A 22059-nucleotide genomic window follows, 5' to 3' on the forward strand; every position below is an offset into this window, starting at 1 on the left:
ACTACTCTAAAGCTCCTACCTTTGTATATCAAACTCCTTTCCTGTACTTGCCTGCTTGTAGTTACAGGGCCCTGCCTCAACTTTCCACTCTCCAGATTCACTCTCTCTTAGCCTTGTGGGTCCTGTTATACCTGCTTTTAAAATTGTGCATAAAGCCTGCATCCATCGCTTCCCAAGATCATTCCACTTCCTGACCACTCTTGAGACTGAAGAATTATTTCCTTGTATCCCTGTGGTTCACCTGGGACTAACTTCCAGCAGTATCCCAAGTTCCCATTTCGTGCTTCTCAAACAGCCTATCCCTGTCTACCTTGTTCCCCTGAGCATTTTGTATGTTATCTCCTTCCTGGTTCTTCTGTAATAGGGGTTTAATTTAAACATTACCAATTGAGATTTGGTGAATACATATATAGGCACCTACTTAGACAACAGTACAAGATACTATGCAAAATATTATACAACAAAACCCTCATGGGAGGTTCTTGATTCTAGATAGCTGTATAACCCTTGCAGTTTAGCACTTTTGATTATAATAATGATTCTAGATAAAGTATTGAACCTATGCTCCAATTCCTTGAACTGAGCCTGAATGCCTTCCATTTCTCCAGTTGTATATAAAAATAATCTTGATGCTGGAAAGGGGGCTCTTGATCTAAGAAATTGGACCTGTGCTTCTTGGACATTAAATCTCCAATTTTCCCAGGTGCTTTATGACCCATATGGGTTCAGTGCTATAATTAATAAAAATAATACTGTATAACGAGGTAAATGTTTTCTTTGAGTCGCCCTGCTTAGGAAAGAGATGGCTATTGAGGCAAAAAAAAAAAAATGGAAATAAATGCTTTAGGAAAAGTGGTTTTAGCAATAAAATCTTTGCTCCATTTTAATCGGACACACACTTGGATATCTTGTGAAAAAATAATCTGCACTGCAATGTGAGGATAGCCATATCACATGTCAATTCATCATCTCTTAACAGACTATCCTACCTATCAATGGGCATACTGTATAACCCTTGTGGTTTAGTGCTTCTTTTTCATTATAATATCAGTGGGGATGTACAACTTGCTTGCAACGCCTCCATCACCCTGACACACTACCTGACCTTGCTCAAAGTCCAGCCTCTGACACAGACACCTTTGAATTTTAAACAAAATTAACTTATTGCCTCTGCTTAGGTATGTTTTGTCCTGCTGGGATTTGGTCCTACCTTTGTGGGCCACTAGCTCTGCTACAGTGCTCTTTTTCTTAGACTACCTCAACTCTTGCTTTACTACTACTACCCTTGTAGGTTTAGCACTTCTTTTTTATTATAATATTACTACCAGCCTCACCATTAATACTATTTCTCTCGTCCCTCGCTTATATATTCTGGCTGCCCTTCACGCTTGTGTCTAGTCAATGGTCTATGTCAGACCAAAACGTCCTTATAGTTTGTCTCATATGCGGGTTATTTGTGTATTGTTCCAGTCACGGTATTTATTTTCCTTCAACATGATTATCTCTCATTCTCCAAGTGTTGTCTCCTCAAGTGAGGTTCCTTGACGCTGGTGAGGGGCTCTTGATCTAGGGAATTGGATCTGTGCTCCGGTTCCCTGAATTGACCTTGATTACCCTCCATCCCCCCCCATGTGCTGTATAATCCTACAGGTTTAGCGCTTTATAAATATAACGAGAGCACAATGTGTCAATCCAGGCTGCCGGAAGCCTACTACTGGTGACCCTCCAGGTTCTTGATGCGAGGAACTGGCTTCTCGAAACAATACCTCCTATTTCCCAGGTGCTATAAGACTCCTACGGGTTTATTGCTTCCCCCAATTTAAGCAATATTAGAAATACTACTAGTGCCAGTTTTCACATCCCCATAAAGACTTAAGTGAGGAAATGTCAGCAGGTTATGGGCAGGAAAAAAGGAAGAAATCGAAGGGTAACTGCAGTGAGTGAAGGTGACCTTGGCTCCCCTGTGGGTTACTAGGACTGTTTGGCTGACCCACGGGTAACATATATACATGTTCAACTGGTGTAATAACATGTTTGGTGCTATGAATCGTACCTCAGCCTACGTGACTGTGATATAGTATTATCTATGGTAGTGATAATCTACAATGCCTATCGCCATCCGAGTCCAACACTGTTAGGCAATCTGTTGATAATTTCCAATATATACAATAGTTATTTTCCTCTAACCTGGTATATAATTATTGTTGAATAAAGGAGGGGTAAGTAGAGGAAATTAAGTTACCTCTCAGCTGTTAACTTAGATATAAAAGCTATTTAACAAAATCTTAAATACTGATAAAATAATACCTAGCGAGCAGGGTTGACCTTTGTCATATTCAACATACCAACTCACATATATCCTTTATAAACACTAACGCTGAATAACAGACCTATAAAACTAATTTGGAAAAAAGTTAATCTACCAATACAACTCAGTGTGCGTTTGAAACTGCTTTGAGATAATGGAGTTTGGACAAAATAAAATGAAAATATTGAGTATGTGGTGAGTGTTGGAAGTGAGGATCGCCTGAGGGACTAAGTAACTACAACACAACTCTTACTAACACTCAGTGTGAGTAAAGTCACTAAGGGGGAAGGTTGTGTCATGCTGCTCTCTCCATCATACCTCGGCCGCTACTCTTGCAGTAATAAGCCGAGAAACACTTCTATTCACGTATAAAACGGATATACTGTAAAGCTGACTTTGAAATATGTTTGGTAGTGAACTATCTTCAGTGACTACTACAACCTTAATGGCAAGTCTAGTTAAACTTTACAAAACTTGGAAAATTCAGATATATGTTTGTATATATATGTCGTGCCGAATAGGTAAAATTGGTCAATCAGCAAGAACTCGTTTAAAATTAAGTCATTTCTAAAATTTTCTCGTACCTTAAAAGGTATATTTTTTCATTATTGTTAATGTAAAAATTAATTTTGTAACAAAAGAACCTTAGAAAACTTACCTGACCTTATTATAACAAGCGCAATTTAATTTAGCTTAATCCAATTAAATATATTTTAGGTAAGTTTACAATAATTTAATAATAAACAAACACAATTAAATATATTTTTTTTCGTTAGGTTTAGAATTATTTTTGCGAAATTATTGCATATACAAATTTTCGCTTGCCTTATTCGGCAAGAAGAGCATTGCTGTTTAAGCCAAAATCGAAAGTTTTACCTATTCGACACGACATATATATGGTTTGAGATTGTTACTAAGGTCACATTTTATCTGGTTTGTATTTTAATGAGGTTCCTTGATGTTGGTGAGGGGCTCTTGATCTAGGGAATTGGATCTGTGCTCCAGTTCCCTAAATTAAGCCTGAATACCTTCCCCCCCAACAGGCGCTGCATAATCCTACGGGTTTAACGCTCCCCTTAATAATAATAATATATTGAGTTCAGGTCCTGGTCTGAGATGATAGATAATTTAGATGTAACCCAACCTAGATAACCTTACATAACTGAACCTTACTCCGCCAGCGGGAGATGTGGGAATGGCACGTCTATGTTAACATTCCATGCTTCTTCATTCTGCTGTGCTGTATAGCCCTTGTGGCTTAGCGCTTCTTTTTGATTATAATAATAATTCATTCTGCTGTGATTGGCTAAGCTAGTAATGAGACTCCATGCTAAGTGTTGATTTGCTCTGAAGTGCCACTTGTGCCCAAATAAACTTTTCTGTTAATCCCAAAATAAAATTTTGCACACAAAATAATAATTATTTCTGGGTTATATATAACATGTTTGTATTTTACCCAATAAAATAATAGACGAGTTCCAACCGGGAACTAAACTCAATATTAACCGTATTATCAACGTTGTTATATATAAAACATCACACTTTAAATCGTCAGTGTGAAGTGTTACATGTATGACAGAATGTTAATTAATAATATTAACACGCAAGCGCTTACAATTTACATTTTTAACTTGAGTTTTTACATGTCTTATAAAATATTTGATTAACCCATTCCTACCCATTGCAAGTCAAAAAAATAAGATATTGTATAAAAATTATAGTACAGTGGCTGGAATAATTCACTTAAAAAATAGCCAAGCTCGTGGCTTGGTTGGTAGCGTCCTCAGCTTACACACTGAGGGACCGGGGTTGATCCCGGCACGGGTGAAACGTTGAGCATGTTTTATTACATCTGCCCAGGTAGTAATAGGTTGGTAGACACAAACATCCAGGTAGGTGAATAAGACTCGTGTGCCTTACCTGGGTATCTATACTGAGAGATGTGCCTTACCTGGGTATCTATACTGAGAGATGATTCGTCTGCGCGATAGACTTTGTCATTCTAATGATTAGATTAATAAAGGCTGCCGTGCGGGTTTAACTTACCACAAAAGATACCCAGGTATTGCACATATATCTTATTCATCAGCTTGTCGGTATTATCCCTTCAGGGAAGGTTCCTTGATGTTGGTGAGAGGCTCTTGATTTAGGGAATTAGATCTGTGCTCCAGTTCCCCGAATTAAGCCTGAATGCCTTCCACATCCCCCCCCCAGGCGCTGTATAATCCTACGGGTTTAGCGCTTCCCCTTTGATTATAATAATAATTGTCAGCATTATATCACTGATCTAATAAGCCAGGGAAGTACTGCCGTCTTGTCACACTAGTGTGAAACTCAAACGATTTTCACTGGTAGGATTTGTAGATGAATGGTTCAGAGAACCGACATGTTAATAAATTAGACACATGTGCAACTGAACATTAAAATGGTATAAAATACCGACAGATTGTTAGGTAAGACACATATGCAACAGTTAGGTATCTTTATTTTGAAACGTTTCGCCTACACAGCAGGCTTCTTCAGTCGAGTACAGAAAAGTTGATAGAAGCAGAAGATACTTGAAGACGATGTAATCAGTCCATCACCCTTAAAGTTCATATTCAAGTTCAACTTCATATTGTTTCAGACAACGGAACAATGCTCTTCTCCAGACTGAGGGACTGACCACCTCAAAACTTTAAGGGTGATGGACTGATTACATCGTCTTCAAGTATCTTCTGCTTCTATCAACTTTTCTGTACTCGACTGAAGAAGCCTGCTGTGTAGGCGAAACGTTTCAAAATAAAGATACCTAACTGTTGCATATGTGTCTTACCTAACACATGCGCAACTCTTGGGTATCTTTATTGAGGAAACGTTTCGCCACACAGTGGCTTCATCAGTCCATACGTAGGAGAAACTTGAAGAACAGGAGGAGAATGAGGTAATCAGTCCCTCAACCTTGAGTCGATGTGTTCAGTCCATCAATCTTGAATAGAATACGGCATATGAGCGGAGAAGCAGCTTATAAACCGTATGGCAGGAGAGGTGCAGCAGTCATAGGTGGTGTCACATTTGTTCAATGTGGAAGTAGGTCGTGCCCAAGAATTAGGCAAGCGAAGAATTCCTAAGTATTAAGATCCCAAGAAGTTGCAGTGTCTGACAGGTTTGTAGATGAATGGTTCAGATTACCTCATTCTCCTCCTGTTCTTCAAGTTTCTCCTACGTATGGACTGATGAAGCCACTGTGTGGCGAAACGTTTCCTCAATAAAGATACCCAAGAGTTGCACATGTGTCTAATTTATCAACTGGTAGGATTGTTGATCTTTTCTTTGTTACTTGTGTGAGATGGCAGGTGAATATTACATTCAGTATGTACATATTACTTAACTAGTTTCTTGTTAAGATATTTCTTAGTCTTGCAATATTTCGTTATTGTAGTGACCTGTGTCTCAGCCATATAACACCCCCAGCGTGTAACAATAAATTGTGTCTAGCCTAAGATTTAGAACCCAGGAACCTGAATGATTCTCTCTCTCTCTCTCTCTCTCTCTCTCTCTCTCTCTCTCTCTCTCCTCTCTCTCTCTCTCTCTCTCTCTCTCTCTCTCTCTCTCTCTCTCTCTCTCTCTCTCTCTCTCTCTCTCTCTCTCTCTCTCTCTCTCTCTCTCTCTCTCTCTCTCTCTCTCTCTCTCTCTCTCTCTCTCTCTCTCTCTCTCTCTCTCCTCTAATATATATATATATATATATATATATCTGTGTGTGTATAACCTTGCTATATTAGGGTGAGTTTAATTGCCCTTATGTCACTTCTCCCTTCTCTCTACTCTCTCCTTTTAATCCTCCAATTTTTCCTATTCTTATAAATCTCTCTTATTTTTCTTCCTTCTCCTCTTCCTCTAAAACCTCTTCATTTCCCTTATTTTTCTCACTCATTCCTTTCCTCCTACTTTTCTCCTCATTCTCTTCCCATCTCTTAGTATGCGACTCAAAACAGTCGACTGACGCCTAGGTACTCATTTTCAGTTTGGATTTTTGGATATTTGGATTTTTACCCTTGCATCGCCTAGCCTGTAAATCAAACCTGATTATTATTATTATTATTATTATAATCAAGGGGAAGCGCTAAACCCAGAGGATTATACAGCGCCTGGGGAAGGGGATGTGGAAGGCATTCAGGCTTAATTCGGGGAACTGGAGCACAGATCCAATTCCCTAAATCAAAAGCCTCGCCAACATCAAGGAACCTTCCTTGAGGGGAAATCAAACCTGAGATCTTCGGATGTGAGCTGCAAGTTCTACCGTAAATTACTTTTTTTCTGTGTCCCTTACGCATAAATTTGTAGTTAGAGAATATACCTTTCATTATAAAATTTATTGGATATACTGTATATATTTCACTGGATATATTTTGTTATTTTTAAATCTTTAACACGAATTTAAGTACACTTGTGAGGCTAGTATGTTTTGTGTGTTTTATTGTAAGTGTGAAACACTTCATATATAAAGCTAATTGCAATTCTTGTTAGAATTGTTTGAGTCTTGTTACAAGTTATTACAGGTGTTGCGTACTTGGCAGATGTTTGCCACAAGTGTTCTCAGGGAGAGGATATTAACCCTGGTGACCCACTGAGAGAGACAACCAAGGTGGCACGTTAAAGCATATCTTATCTTGAACAGTGGGGACTATCTGAAGAGTAGCCTCGCATCACCATGGTTAGGCAGGACAATTGTTTTCTGACCCGCCACTGGATCTTTTGGTCACTTGACCAAAGCCTTCCCATGGCTTACAAATCCACCCCCTTCCTTTAAAAAAATATGATTTGTAGTATAAAGGTTAACAGTCAAATGGTTTAGTAAAATTTTAGCACCCCATTTTTGTATTTAGTGTTAAAACCAAATTAGGACCCTACTTTTAATTTTGCTTAAATTTACGAACTATAAAATACTTGCTTAACCTATTTTGAGGATTTGTATATATAACAGTCTTTCCTTTGAGTGGGGAGGAAATATGAGTATGTAAAAGAATGTGTCATGTAACAATTCTGAGAATTTTTTTTTTCTGAGTGGTGTGGAGAAACTTAAATATTACATCTTATTATGTGATATTTAATTTTATCGGGGTGGACCAGTAAGCCAGAAGACCTTGATCAATAAATAATAACCAAGATTTTTAAAGGGGTGGACCAGTAAGCCAGCGGAAGGCCTCGGACAGATGACCAAAACTTCCAGCTGCGGGTCATCATATGACTAAGACCCGCATCGGGAAACACTTGTCCTGTTTCCTGACAAATCTTACCTAACCTAACCTCGGTCAGATGGCCAAAAGGTCCAAGAAGTGGGTCATTTTATTACTTTAACCCATGTCAAAAATAATTTTCCCATTTCTCATGGCAAACAAAATGTCAGCACCATATTCTAATGAAAGACTGGTCGGTATGACAGTAGAATATCCAGTGATTTCTTGGTGGAAGATCGCCTCAGCACGGTGTAACTTACCAAGCTAAACAGACTCTTCCTATTGATTATCTTGTTAGATTTTTGAACAGCGTTACATTCTTAGATTAATTACATTTAGCATGATACCGTAGTTCACGAGTGATTCATAGCTTAATAGTAGGGCATTCAGCTCACAACCAAAAGAATCCAGGTTTGATTTCCAAGCGGGGCGAGACATGTTACCTCTGTTCATCTGTCAGTAAGTAGGTAGTGTTTGCTGTAGTGAGGTACATCCTGAGAAAGGACCCTAACGGATGTAAGACTGATAAAATAGATTATGGCGGCTGTGGGTCTGCGAGTCGCTAGCAGCAACAGCTTGGTTAATTAGGTAGTCAACGAGGAAGCCTGAACTCAGGCAGGGCTGCGAGGTTAGAAGAGCCCTTGAAACCAGTCAATGGTATGTCAAATTCTTTGGCTTTCTTAGGTTATATACGGTTAATAATCAAAGATCATCTGAGCTTTCATCTGGCCCCGGGTGGTAAGAAAATTTGTTTTCCAGCACTTTAGTTACATAATGTGAAGGCTGCAGTCATGACTTACATGATGCAAATAATTATGTGCTCTTCAAGGGGTATGCCTTGATGCTAGAGAAAGGCCCTTGATCCGAGAAACTGAAGCTACACTCCCCATCCTCAGACCAAACCTGATCCCCTCCCACTTCCCAGACGCTGTGACCCTGATTGATTTAGGGTATAATAATGTTATTGTACTTTCAGGGATAAATTAGTATTGAGTTTGCTCATTGTAAACATCCTGTTCTGTTCTTCATATAATTTTTTTTTTTTTACTTTTCCAGAGAGAGAGAGCTACCGGGACGCTATCAGTTTTTGAAAAACAAAATAAGTCGGGTGACTCGAGTGAAAAAGTGATGTGAAGGCATAATTGTGACACATTAGCCATAAGTATTACTAATGTCGGATGTGAGGTGTTGGAGCCAGGAAGTGTTAGTGAATGTGGATAAGTTCGTTGCTGTCACCAGGAAATGCTTCACATGAGAGATATGAAACGTGTTGCAACAATCATATTTGTATATATGTTGCCGAGTAAGTTTTAGTTAATGCGTAATGTGTTCAGGTCAATAGCGCTACCATATTGGTTGGTGTGTGATTCAGGAAGTGTGTACGCGACAAAGTGAACTGGTTCCAACCATAACAGTGTTGGAAAGTGGAATGGAGGAGTTGAGTGGGGAGTGTTGGAAAGTGTGGGTTGAGGTAATATGTTGGTAAGTGTGTTGTTGTAGCGATGGTGGTGAGAGGTGTGTTAGGGGTGGGAGTGACGCTCTTATTGCTGTTGGCGGTGGTGGAGGGAGGACAGGAGGTGGAAGGGGCTGCCGCCCCCTTTACGGATGAGTACCCAGTCTTGGGCGTGGACTATCCTGGCGAGGTTGTGGACTACCCAGGCCAGCTAGATTACTTAGATGCTGAACATTACTACACTAATCACTTCACGCCAGACTTATCGAACTCGACGCTACGAAAGTGTCGCTGTGCCGGGGAGGAAGTGTGGGGAAAGGGCGCGTGCCACCCCCATGACACAATTGTGGCCATCGTGGACCCCCAGACCGGGCAGCGGGTTGCGGCTAACACCAGTAGCCTGACCAGAGTGGTGGTTGGGCAGGTGAAGTGTCCCGCCCCGCGGGTCTCGGCGCTACTAGACTCCAATCGTCACCCAGAGCATGAATTTTCTTTGGAGGAGTCAGGTCATCTGTACTGGCAAGGCGAGACCTTCTCAGATTACTGCCTCGAGCATACCTACACTCCTGACGGGGAGCCCTCCGCCTGGGAGGCACAGGTGTGTCTGAACCCACCCTCAGTGCCCCGCTGCTGCCCGTCGGGATACGCTCTCCACATTCTCGACGGCTGTGTGCCCGAGGTGGGCGTGGTATGGTCACCGCCCGTGCAGGTACAGGAGCAGGTGGTAGCGTGGGGGCAGGTAGAGGGCGATGTTGTTAATATCACCTGCGACGCTCAGTCTGAGACTCAACACGTGGAGGTGGGTGGTGAAGGCGGCGCCACTCTGTTGTACAGCCCCCAGTCCGCCCTATTGTCCTGGACGCCGCCCACAGAGCTTAAGCCCAAGCAGCATCAGGACTACTGCGTAGGCGTGGAGGCGGGCGCAGCGGGGCGCTACCTCGCCAAGCTGTGCTACACAGACCCTATGAAAGCACATCGTCAGGCCTGCAACAACACCACCTGCGTGCGCAAGTGCTGCCCTCAGGGTTCCTTTTTCTGGCAAGAGTGTGTGCCAGTGGAGGCGCAGGAGGAGGAGTGGCAGCCAGAGTTCCACTATCCTGACACCCTAGCTGCAGGCGCCCCTCCCCCGCACCCCCTCACTTTCGTCTATGGCTTTCCCCTCTGCCCCTCCTGCTTCCAGCTGGAAACTTACCGCACAGAAGAGGACAAATTCTACCTGCTGACAGATGGCTCCCTGCACGTGCCTATCTTCTCCAAGGTGTTCCCACCAGATCAGTACTGCCTCGACAAGTTCCTCACAGATACGGGGCAGGTGCACACTCTGCCCCTCGTGTGCTTCCAAGAGGATGACGCCAGCGCCAGCAGCGCTTGCAAGGCTGTGCAACTGTACGTGTACCCCGTGCTGCTGGTGGTGTCGTGCGTCTTCCTGGCCATCACACTGCTCATCTACGTCAGCGTGCCGGAGCTGCACGCCAAGGTGCACGGCAAGTGTCTCGTCTCGCATGTCTCGGCCCTCCTGTTGGCATATGTCAGCCTCGTCACTGTGCAGTGGAGCACAGGACTTATGCCTCTAGCTGCATGCAAAGTTATGGGTTAGTATCACACAGCTTACTCTTTTAATTGGCTGGATCCATGGGTCATTATTTTCCTCACATTTACATTCATTGTTTCCGAGGGATAATTATGCATCCGAGCCTTATGCTTAGCCCCTGGTTAAGGGCCGAACCCTGGAGTGATGGCTGTTGTAATGGACACAGTACTCCTTCATCTCTCTTTTGTGACAGTGGACCACCAAATTGTTCAGGGCATAGAGGAGGATATTTGTTTCTTGATTAATACACTTCAGGGGGGGGGGGAATGGGTGTCTTGAATATGGTAAAGGGCCTTTTATCCAAGGAATCAGAGCTACTCTCCTCAATTCTTGGATCAAATCTGATTGCCTTCCTATCCCAAGGGACTCGCTGATTCCCTATGAGTATAGCGAGCCCCCTCAAAAATAATAATAATCATAATGTAATTTTCAATGTTTCCATTGAATGTCGAATTTTGTAACGCTTTTAATATGATCATGAAGTGTTAATGCGTGATTGGTTTTACCTTTTTTTGTACTGGCATACCCGTGTGTAAGTGTCATTGTGTAGTTGAAGTGCAAATGTGTAGTTGCAGTGCAAACAAATGCCACATCCATCCTCCCTGGCTGTGCCACACTCAGTATAACGTTGCTCACAGCTGTTGCTACTCCGCTGTTTTCAAACACCTGTGTCAAATGTTTTCTTTGTTACAATACGCAGTTATGTAAACATTCTTCCATCAAGGTTTTTGATCTATTAATTTTAGTTGACACGTATAACTGAACAGCAAACCACAGTTAGGTTCATAACCATCTTCTCATCAGTCGGGTATGGAAAATTACCCTCTTACAGTTACGAATCTGATACTGACAGCACATGGAAAGACACTTGGCTCCTCTGGTAGAGGACTACCAGGTCGAGCTTCTGTTCACCATATCACATAGACTGTCTTATCTATCAGAACACGCAGAATTCCCTTTCGACATCTACAATGCTCTGATTCACTCACTCTAATTTAAGGTACCTAAAATGAAAGATTGTACTAAGGACTGTAATGGTAAAGTCCAGGGAGGCGGTTTATGTGGACAGTACTATTCAATGCAAATGATCTGTCATGGCTGATATATTCGCTTTAATTAAACCAGAAATTAACTCAACTGACCATTTTGAAAAGCATTCTTGACATTATATTCACAAATAATGATCTAATACAGGACATAATTGTGTGACAGTATTAAACATTACTCTCCAGACCACCATACACACCAGTCTTCAGCAGCTCAGTACAAACCATAACAAGGATGTATTCAATAAAATCAGTTTCAGCCATAATTGCACTAAATGGGATCAAACAAGTTATGGTATAATTACTGACAATATGTTAGGTAAATGGACACGGCTTAACAAAGCTCTTGGAGAGCGAAACGTTGCCACAATAATATGAAACGTTGGTTTGCATCTGTGTCCATTTATCTAACACACAAATCATGACAATGAAACCTGCTAGGAGAAATAATATAAATAACATAAATCTAAACCAGTGCTTGAGATAATGATCTCAACTGGCAACATCAGTGTGCTCCAGGCTCGGACTGAAAATACAAAGATGAGAGTACATATTAGACAGATAAAGATGTTTAGGCTCGGACTGAAAAAACAAAGATGAGAGTACATATTAGACAGATAGATGTTTAGGCTCGGACTGAAAAAACAAAGATGAGAGTACATATTAGACAGATAGATGTTTAGGCTCGGACTGAAAAAACAAAGATGAGAGTACATATTAGACAGATAAAAATGTTTCATCTGGAGACAGTTTGTCAAGAAGACAAAGAGAAATGTTTCCTGAAGCGGGTCTTAATTATATGATAATCCTCAACTGGAGTTTTTGATAATTTGACAGAGGCCTTTCGCTGGCTTGCCGATTCATCAGCCCTTGTGGCTTAGTGCTTCTTTTTTGATTATAATAATAATTGCCGTTTCATCCCTTTAAAAATTATGGTTATAATTATAACTATTAGAATTATCCCTCAGGGTATATCCTTGGCAGAGATAAAGAACCAAAGAGCTGCAAAAGTCCAGATTATCTTAGGAACGAGTAAGAAAACAGAAATATAATTCAATGATTTAAAATTTAATGCACTGTACAGTGCTTAGGAGACGAGAAAATCAAAAAGTTATCTGTAAAATTGAAAGCAGTTCATCCAGTATTAGGCCCTTGTTTTAAGGAAATGGAACTTTCCCTGATGAAGAAATAAGCGAAATAATGAAATAGGTCTTCTAAAAATTCAAAACATAACATTTCTCAGATTTTAATGTAGCCCTAATCTCACTTTACTTAGAATAAGTCGTTGATATCATGTCCATGTTCCCTGCCCTAAACATCCTGTTGAGACAGTCTAGAAACAGGCATCAACCCAGTCACTAAAACCCACTGATAAAGACCGTAAACTGCGAGTGGAGGCTGTGAACTAGGCTCCTAAGGTGCGAGTGGAGGCTGTGAACTAGGCTCCTAAGGTGCGAGTGGAGGCTGTGAACTAGGCTCCTAAGATGCGAGTGGAGGCTGTGAACTAGGCTCCTAAGGTGCGAGTGGAGGCTGTGAACTAGGCTTCTAAGATGCGAGTGGAGGCTGTGAACTAAGGTGCGAGTGGAGGCTGTGAACTAGGCTCCTAAGATGCGAGTGGAGGCTGTGAACTAGGCTCCTAAGGTGCGAGTGCAGGCTGTGAACTAGGCTCCTAAGGTGCGAGTGGAGGCTGTGAACTAGGCTCTTAAGATGCGAGTGGAGGCTGTGAACTAGGCTCCTAAGGTGCGAGTGGAGGCTGTGAACTAGGCTTCTAAGATGCGAGTGGAGGCTGTGAACTAAGGTGCGAGTGGAGGCTGTGAACTAGGCTCCTAAGATGCGAGTGGAGGCTGTGAACTAGGCTCCTAAGGTGCGAGTGCAGGCTGTGAACTAGGCTCCTAAGGTGCGAGTGGAGGCTGTGAACTAGGCTCTTAAGATGCGAGTGGAGGCTGTGAACTAGGCTCCTAAGGTGCGAGTGGAGGCTGTGAACTAGGCTTCTAAGATGCGAGTGGAGGCTGTGAACTAAGCTCCTAAGGTGCGAGTGGAGGCTGTGAACTAGGCTCCTAAGATGCGAGTGCAGGCTGTGAACTAGGCTCCTAAGGTGCGAGTGGAGGCTGTGAACTAGGCTCTTAAGATGCGAGTGGAGGCTGTGAACTAGGCTCCTAAGATGCGAGTGAAGGCTGTGAACTAGGCTCCTAAGGTGCGAGTGGAGGCTGTGAACTAGGCTCCTAAGGTGCGAGTGGAGGCTGTGAACTAGGCTCCTAAAGTGCGAGTGGAGGCTGTGAACTAGGCTCCTAAGGTGCGAGTGGAGGCTGTGAATTAGGCTCCTAAGATGCGAGTGGAGGCTGTGAACTAGGCTCCTAAGATGCGAGTGGAGGCTGTGAACTAGGCTCCTAAGATACGAGTGGAGGCTGTGAACTAGGCTCCTAAGGTGCGAGTGGAGGCTGTGAATTAGGCTCCTAAGATGCGAGTGGAGGCTGTGAACTAGGCTCCTAAGATGCGAAGGAGGCTGTGAATTAGGCTCCTAAGGTGCGAGTGGAGGCTGTGAATTAGGCTCCTAAGATGCGAGTGGAGGCTGTGAACTAGGTTCCTAAGATACGAGTGGAAGCTGTGATCTAGAATATGTTAGTAAGCTGTGAATAAGGCTTGTATAGTAGGTTTCTACCTAATATAATTCATAGCCTCCAGAGTAAGATATTGCGCCACAAAGATGGTGGCATAATTGCCACTCAGATGATTAAAATTTCTAGCGAAACTAAACGTAAGTCGTGAGCTCTGCAAGACCTCACACGACCACCCTAGTCTTTGTGTACACTTGACACACGTACACCGTATGTATACTTGACTAGTACACTGTATGTACACCGTGTGTACGAGTGTCATGACACGTACACCAGAGACGTGCACCGTGTACACCAGAGACGTGCACCGTGTACACCTGACACGTACACTATGTACATCTGACACGTACATCGTGTGTACATCTGACATGCGTACACTATTATGAAAAGCTTTGCAATTTTCAACGTTTTTACCTTCGTATTGTTTTCCAAGAAGCCGCGAGTTGGTGAATTGTGAGCAAGTGTAAGCATGAGCGTGAGTGAACCACACCATGACCTTGACGTGAGTGAACCACACCATGACGTGAGTGAACCACACCATGACGTGAGTGAACCACACCATGACGTGAGTGAACCACACCATGACGTGAGTGAACCACACCATGACGTGAGTGAACCACACCATGACGTGAGTGAACCACATCATGACCTTGACATGAGTGAACCACACCATGACGTGAGTGAACCACATCATGACGTGAGTGAACCGAGCCATGACCTTGACGTGAGTGAACCAAACCATGACCTTGACGTGAGTGAACCGAGCCATGACCTTGACGTGAGTGAACCACACCATGACCTTGACGTGAGTGAACCACACCATGACCTTGACGAGTGAACCACACCATGACCTTGACGTGAGTGAACCTCATCATGACCTTGACGTGAGTGAACCAAACCATGACCTTGACGTGAGTGAACCGAGCCATGACCTTGACGTGAGTGAACCAAACCATGACCTTGACGTGAGTGAACCGAGCCATGACCTTGACGTGAGTGAACCACACCATGACCTTGACGTGAGTGAACCACACCATGACCTTGACGAGTGAACCACACCATGACCTTGACGTGAGTGAATCACATCATGACCTTGACGTGAGTGAACCAAACCATGACCTTGACGTGAGTGAACCGAGCCATGACCTTGACGTGAGTGAACCACACCATGACCTTGACGTGAGTGAACCACATCATGACCTTGACGTCAGTGAACCACACCATGACGTGAGTGAACCACACCATGACCTTGACGTGAGTGAACCACACCATGACCTTGACGTGAGTGAACCACTCCATGACGTGAGTGAACCGAGCCATGACCTTGACGTGAGTGAACCACTCCATGACGTGAGTGAACCGAGCCATGACCTTGACGTGAGTGAACCAAACCATGACCTTGACGTGAGTGAACCGAGCCATGACCTTGACGTGAGTGAACCACATCATGACCTTGACGTGAGTGAACCACATCATGATCTTGACGTGAGTGAACCACACCATGACCTTGACGTGAGTGAACCACATCATGACCTTGACGTGAGTGAACCACATCATGACCTTGACGTCAGTGAACCACACCATGACGTGAGTGAACCACACCATGACCTTGACGTGAGTGAACCACACCATGACGTGAGTGAACCGAGCCATGACCTTGACGTGAGTGAACCACATCATGACCTTGACGTGAGTGAACCAAACCATGACCTTGACGTGAGTGAACCGAGCCATGACCTTGACGTGAGTGAACCACATCATGACCTTGACGTGAGTGAACCACATCATGACCTTGACGTGAGTGAACCACACCATGACCTTGACGTGAGTGAACCACATGACCTTGACGTGAGTGAACCACATCATGACCTTGACGTCAGTGAACCACACCATGACCTTGACGTGAGTGAACCACACCATGACGTGAGTGAACCGAGCCATGACCTTGACGTGAGTGAACCACATCATGACCTTGACGTGAGTGAACCAAACCATGACCTTGACGTGAGTGAACCGAGCCATGACCTTGACGTGAGTGAACCACATCATGACCTTGACGTGAGTGAACCACACCATGACCTTGACGTGAGTGAACCACACCATGACCTTGACGTCAGTGAACCAAGCCATGGCCTTGACGTGAGTGAACCACACCATGACCTTGACGTGAGTGAACCACACCATGACCTTGACGTCAGTGAACCAAACCATGAGTGTAGAACAAATAATAATAGCAACAACAGTAGTTTATAAGTAACAGTACTGTGTTGCTTGCCCACAGCCTCGGTGATACACTTCAGCTTCATGGCTGCCTTCTTCTGGCTCAACGTTATGTGCTTCGACATCTGGTGGACCCTCAAGTGAGTACTGTGTGTGTGTGTACTTTCTATTTGTATTACCTATTTGTGGTTGCAGGGGTCGATTCACAGCTCCTGGCTCCGCCTCTTCACTGGTCGCTGCTAGGTCTACTCTCTCCCTGCTCCATGAGCTTTATCATATCTCTTCTTAAAGCTGTGTGTGTGTGTGTGTGTGTGTTCACTTATTTGTGGTTGCAGGGGTCGATTCTTAGTTCCTGGCCCTGCCTCTTAAATTGCCACTCTTCAGATCCACTCCCTCTTAGCCTCATGGGCCCAATCGTACCTGCTTATAAAACTATGTATGAAGCCTGCTTCCACCACTTCCTCACGAATATCATTCCACTTCTCGACCACTCTTGAGACTAAAGAAATAATTCTTTACATTCCTGTGTCTCACCTGTCTATGCCTGTCTAACTTGTTAGTTTCCCTGTGTGTGGGGGGGGGGAGTAGGTATAAAAATTCATAAAACTGTTGAATCTTTTTTCAAGGGATGAACCAAAACCCATTAATAAATTGACTCAATAATCGGTGGCATAGTTCAAGGTTAGATACAGCAAACTTTCGACGGGATTAAGGGAAATAACAACGTGTTATTATTTAGGCTAAACTTGCTAAATAAAATAATTGTGATGTTAGATTTGGTCTGTAATACATGTAAAATAAAAATTAGCTTAGGCTACGTTATATTATGTTAAGCCAGGTGAAGTTTAACAATATGTGGTGGTGATAATAATGGTTGTGATAATAGTGTCTGTTATGGTGGCTAGAGTACTGGTCATACCTAGATATCCTTCACAACACAATATATTTTAATTGTGAATCAAACCTGAAGAAGGAATTTATTTGCTTACCGACTTTGATTTACTTGAATTTTCCTGCCTGTCTTTTCCTACCTTTAGGTAATGTCCTTAGTCACACCTGTGTGTTGGACTCTCCCATGTCCTGATCCCTCTGTGTACTGGTCACATAAACCATTCTTGCACCAACAGTGTTCAGCGTCAACCATTATACGTTTCCTATTTTTCCTCGGCCACCTCGTTGCCAGACGTATCACAGCGTTCCTTTCTGATTTATTTATGTTACGTATACGTTTTCATAAGAAGCTGCAGAGGCAAAAACTTTTGCATGGGTTGTAACTTACAGTAGGTACAGTAGAGGCGTGAGACTTAACACCAAATACGGCATCTGTGAAGGTTAAGAGACCTGAGGCATAGCTTGTAGTTCAGGGTCTGTGTGTGTGTGTGTGTGTACTCACCTAGTTGTACTCACCTAGTTGAGGTTGCGGGGGTCGAGTCCGAGCTCCTGGCCCCGCCTCTTCACTGATCTCTACTAGGTCACTCTCCCTGAGCCGTGAGCTTTATCATACCTCTGCTTAAAGCTATGTATGGATCCTGCCTCCACTACATCGCTTCCCAAACTATTCCACTTACTGACTACTCTGTGGCTGAAGAAATACTTCCTAACATCCCTGTGATTCATCTGTGTCTTCAGCTTCCAACTGTGTCCCCTTGTTACTGTGTCCAATCTCTGGAACATCCTGTCTTTGTCCACCTTGTCAATTCCTCTCAGTATTTTGTATGTCGTTATCATGTCCCCCCTATCTCTCCTGTCCTCCAGTGTCGTCAGGTTGATTCCCCTTAACCTCTCCTCGTAGGACATACCTCTTAGCTCTGGGACTAGTCTTGTTGCAAACCTTTGCACTTTCTCTAGTTTCTTCACGTGCTTGGCTAGGTGTGGGTTCCAAACTGGTGCCGCATACTCCAATATGGGCCTAACGTACACGGTGTACAGGGTCCTGAATGATTCCTTATTAAGATGTCGGAATGCTGTTCTGAGGTTTGCCAGGCGCCCATATGCTGCAGCAGTTATTTGGTTGATATGCGCTTCAGGAGATGTGCCTGGTGTTATACTCACCCCAAGATCTTTTTCCTTGAGTGAGGTTTGTAGTCTCTGGCCCCCTAGACTGTACTCCGTCTGCGGTCTTCTTTGCCCTTCCCCAATCTTCATGACTTTGCACTTGGTGGGATTGAACTCCATGAGCCAATTGCTGGACCAGGTCTGCAGCCTGTCCAGATCCCTTTGTAGTTCTGCCTGGTCTTCGATCGAGTGAATTCTTCTCATCAACTTCACGTCATCTGCAAACAGGGACACCTCAGAGTCTATTCCTTCCGTCATGTCGTTCACAAATACCAGAAACAGCACTGGTCCTAGGACTGACCCCTGCGGGACCCCGCTGGTCACAGGTGCCCACTCTGACACCTCGCCACGTACCATGACTCGCTGCTGTCTTCCTGACAAGTATTCCCTGATCCATTGTAGTGCCTTCCCTGTTATCCCTGCTTGGTCCTCCAGTTTGGTCCTCCAGTGTGTGTGTGTGTGTGTGTGTGTGTATACTCACCTAGTTGTGGTTGCAGGGGTCGAGTCACAACTCCTGGCCCCGCCTCTACACTGGCTGCTACTGGGTCACTTCCCGCTCCATGAGCTTTATCATACCTCTTCTTAAAGCTATGTATGGATCCTGCATCCACTACATCACTTCCCAGACTATTCCACTTCCTGACAACCCTGTGACTGAAGAAATACTTCCTAACATCCCTGTGATTCATCTGAATCTTCATCTTCAACTGTGACCCCTTGTTGCTGTGTCCCATCTCTGGAACATCCTGTCTTTGTCCACCTTGTCGATTCCTCTCAGTATTTTATATGTTATCATATTTCCCCTATCTCTCCTGTCTTCCAGTGTCGTCAGGTGTGTGTGTGCGCGCGCGCGCACACCTGTTTTTACTTACCTGTCTATTGTTGCAGGGGTCGATGCTTAGATCCTGGCTCCGACTTGAACTTGTCGCTCTCCAGACTCACTTCCTCTTAGCCTCGAGGACCCTTTCCCATCTGTCTCTCAAAAAAGCCTGTGCTTATCTGCCCCAGCAATTCCTCTTGAGCATTTTCTATACATCTCCCCTAGTTCTTCTGTTCAATGTCGTTCAATTCAATAACATTAGCTTCTCCTAGTAGCTTATGCCCCTCTGTTCAGGAACAAGCCTTGTTGCATACTTCTGCACTTTCTCCAGTTTGTTAACGTGCTTTTTCCGATGTGGGCTCCGTACTGGTTCTGCATACTCCAAGACTGACCTGACGTATGTTGTACAAAGAGCCAGGAATGACTTTGTTGAGATTTCTGATAGCTCTTGTATTTGCTAGATGAACATTTGCTGTAGAGGTTATTCGGCTTATGTGATCCTCTGGCGATATACCGGACACTATGCTCACCCTTAAGTCTCTCTCTTTGAATTCTGCAACTTCTCTCTCTCAAGTCTATATTCCGTGTCCAGTCTTCTTGTCCCTTCCCCAATCTTCTTAACATTGCATTCGCTGGAGTCGAAGTCAAGAACTACATATCCGACCAGTCTTACAGTTTGTCCAGATCCATTTGGAACGTTTCCCTGTGCTTATATTTTTATCTTTTTCATTAGTTTTACATCATCAGCAAATAGGGATGCACCTGATTCAGTCCCATCCGGAATATTAATTACGTAAACCAGAAATAGTTCTTGTCCTAGTATCGAGCCTTGTAGAACCCCGCTAGTTACGCTCCCATTCTGACGTCTCTTCCCTGACAATCGCTGTGCTGCCTTTCCCTAAGGTACTCTTTGGTGCCTGCCCCTCAATTTCCTACCCCAGCTTATGTGGGACAGTATTAAATGCCTTCTTTTAGTCAAAGAAAATGCAATTCATCTATCCTCCCCCTCTCTCTGTCTGTCTTGTCACACTTCTGTTACCAACCTGTGCTGGTTATTGCTTATGAAACCACCTCTCTCCAAATGTTCTACCACTCCCCTAATAATCTTTTCTATTACCTTACACAGTATGCATGTAGTTCAAGACTTTCTGTACGCCTCCTGTCTTAGATATAGAGACTACATTAGTTGCTTTCCAGATCTCTGGCATCTGCCTCATATCTATTAACTTCTTGTAAATTCTAGCTAGGTAATGGTTCAGACAGTGCTTGTGTTCCCTTTAGCGACACTTTGTTAGGTCCATTACCTTTGATATATCCAGTTCCATCAAAATATTCTTTGTCTCTCCTTTTGTTGTGCATGTCTTTCAGTACTTGTTGTGTACCCTGTCCCTTACGTCTTCTGGTATTCTCGCTGTTGCCTCTCCTTTTGTTGTGCATGTCTTTCAGTACTTGTTGTGTACCCTGTCCCTTACGTCTTCTGGTATTCTCGCTGTTTCTCTGAGAAGACCTCTTCAAATGGTTTAATCAACACTTCAATGACTGTCATTTTTCCTGGGTTCCTTCTGTCTTCAGTTGAATTCCTTGCTTTTACTGTTGACTTTCTTTTGTGGTCGTGAAGCAGACGTAGCCTTTGCTGCCATGTCTTTCTCTGTCTCTCAGCCTCTTTCCTTACCCTTGCATACTCGTTTCTAGCTAATTTGCTCACTGCTGTTCTCATCTGTAGTTCGCTTCCAGGTGGCGGGTTATTTGCATAACACATCTCTCTCTCGTAATGACGATAAACATAATTATAATCAGTAATAAAATAGGTAACACACATTTTTACTATAAACAGTTTAATATAAACATTTATGGATGATCTAAAGCGCAGAATTCTTTGGAGAAAACACAAAATTTTGCATGGGCAACTTCAATCAGTTTAGATGTTTATAGAGGAGGAAGAAAAACATTATTTACAAACATGTATAATGAGAAGTTAGCGTTCTTAAGCAGATGTTATTACTAGGCGAGGTGTTAGTGAATGTTGCACACCAGTAGCCTAAACATTTATCCACGTACCATTGGCCTAACATTTACCAACACTCCCATAGTCTAAACACTTACCAACCTAATTATTACATTCATGGGAGGAGCGCTAAACCCCTGAGTGCCAAGCATCGCCTGGTGTTAATGGGAGACAGTGAGGATCGATCCAGGGAAAGTGAGGATAGGGCCAGTTCCTTGGAGCAAGAGCTCTTCACCAGCATCAAGTCTCTCTCCGCCTCATATTTACCACGCTGGACCTTTTTGAAGACCTTCCTGGACCTGTTTTGTGTGTCTGTAATCTTATTGACTGCCGCCCACAGGATAGGTGTGGGGTACATAATGAAGATATTAACCTAACTAAATTGAGCAGGGAGACTTCAGTAGGACAACAAGGATATCGTCAAGTATTCCAGTCAAGGTTCAGCAGCTACGACAGCTGTAAATGTTTCCTTCCAGCAGAGCTGCAGTTACTGTCACTTGGGAATTACCATCTCTCAGACTGGCATCTCCTGCACACAGGAGAAATAGAATTTTGAGAGTTGTATGACCAGTCTGTCGTGAGATTCACTGAAAACTAAAATACTAAACATCTGTTTAGTGATGGCTACTTCTGTGTAAACTGATGGAATCAGGAAAATGTCAGAGAGAGAGAGAGAAAGAGAGAGAGAGAGAGAGAGGTGAATTTGGCAGAGGGTCAAGACTAGGGAATC

The 22059-nt window shown here is 43.5% G+C and overlaps 1 protein-coding gene across 1 annotated transcript in view; it reads left to right on the forward strand.

The window, feature by feature from the left end:
- The first annotated feature begins 2590 nt into the window (after nucleotides 1-2590).
- LOC138850908 (probable G-protein coupled receptor Mth-like 1) overlaps nucleotides 2591-22059 on the forward strand; it is a 51861-nt gene continuing 32392 nt past the window's right edge. Inside the window, exons 1-3 of the mRNA XM_070103199.1 lie at nucleotides 2591-2756; nucleotides 8581-10569; nucleotides 16511-16589. Coding sequence (XP_069959300.1) covers nucleotides 9027-10569; nucleotides 16511-16589 — 1622 coding nt within the window. The 5' untranslated portion in view covers nucleotides 2591-2756; nucleotides 8581-9026. The remainder of the gene's footprint in view (nucleotides 2757-8580; nucleotides 10570-16510; nucleotides 16590-22059) is intronic.

The sequence above is a fragment of the Cherax quadricarinatus genome, chromosome 84, assembly GCF_038502225.1.
Source record: "Cherax quadricarinatus isolate ZL_2023a chromosome 84, ASM3850222v1, whole genome shotgun sequence".
Classification (NCBI taxonomy): domain Eukaryota; kingdom Metazoa; phylum Arthropoda; class Malacostraca; order Decapoda; family Parastacidae; genus Cherax; species Cherax quadricarinatus.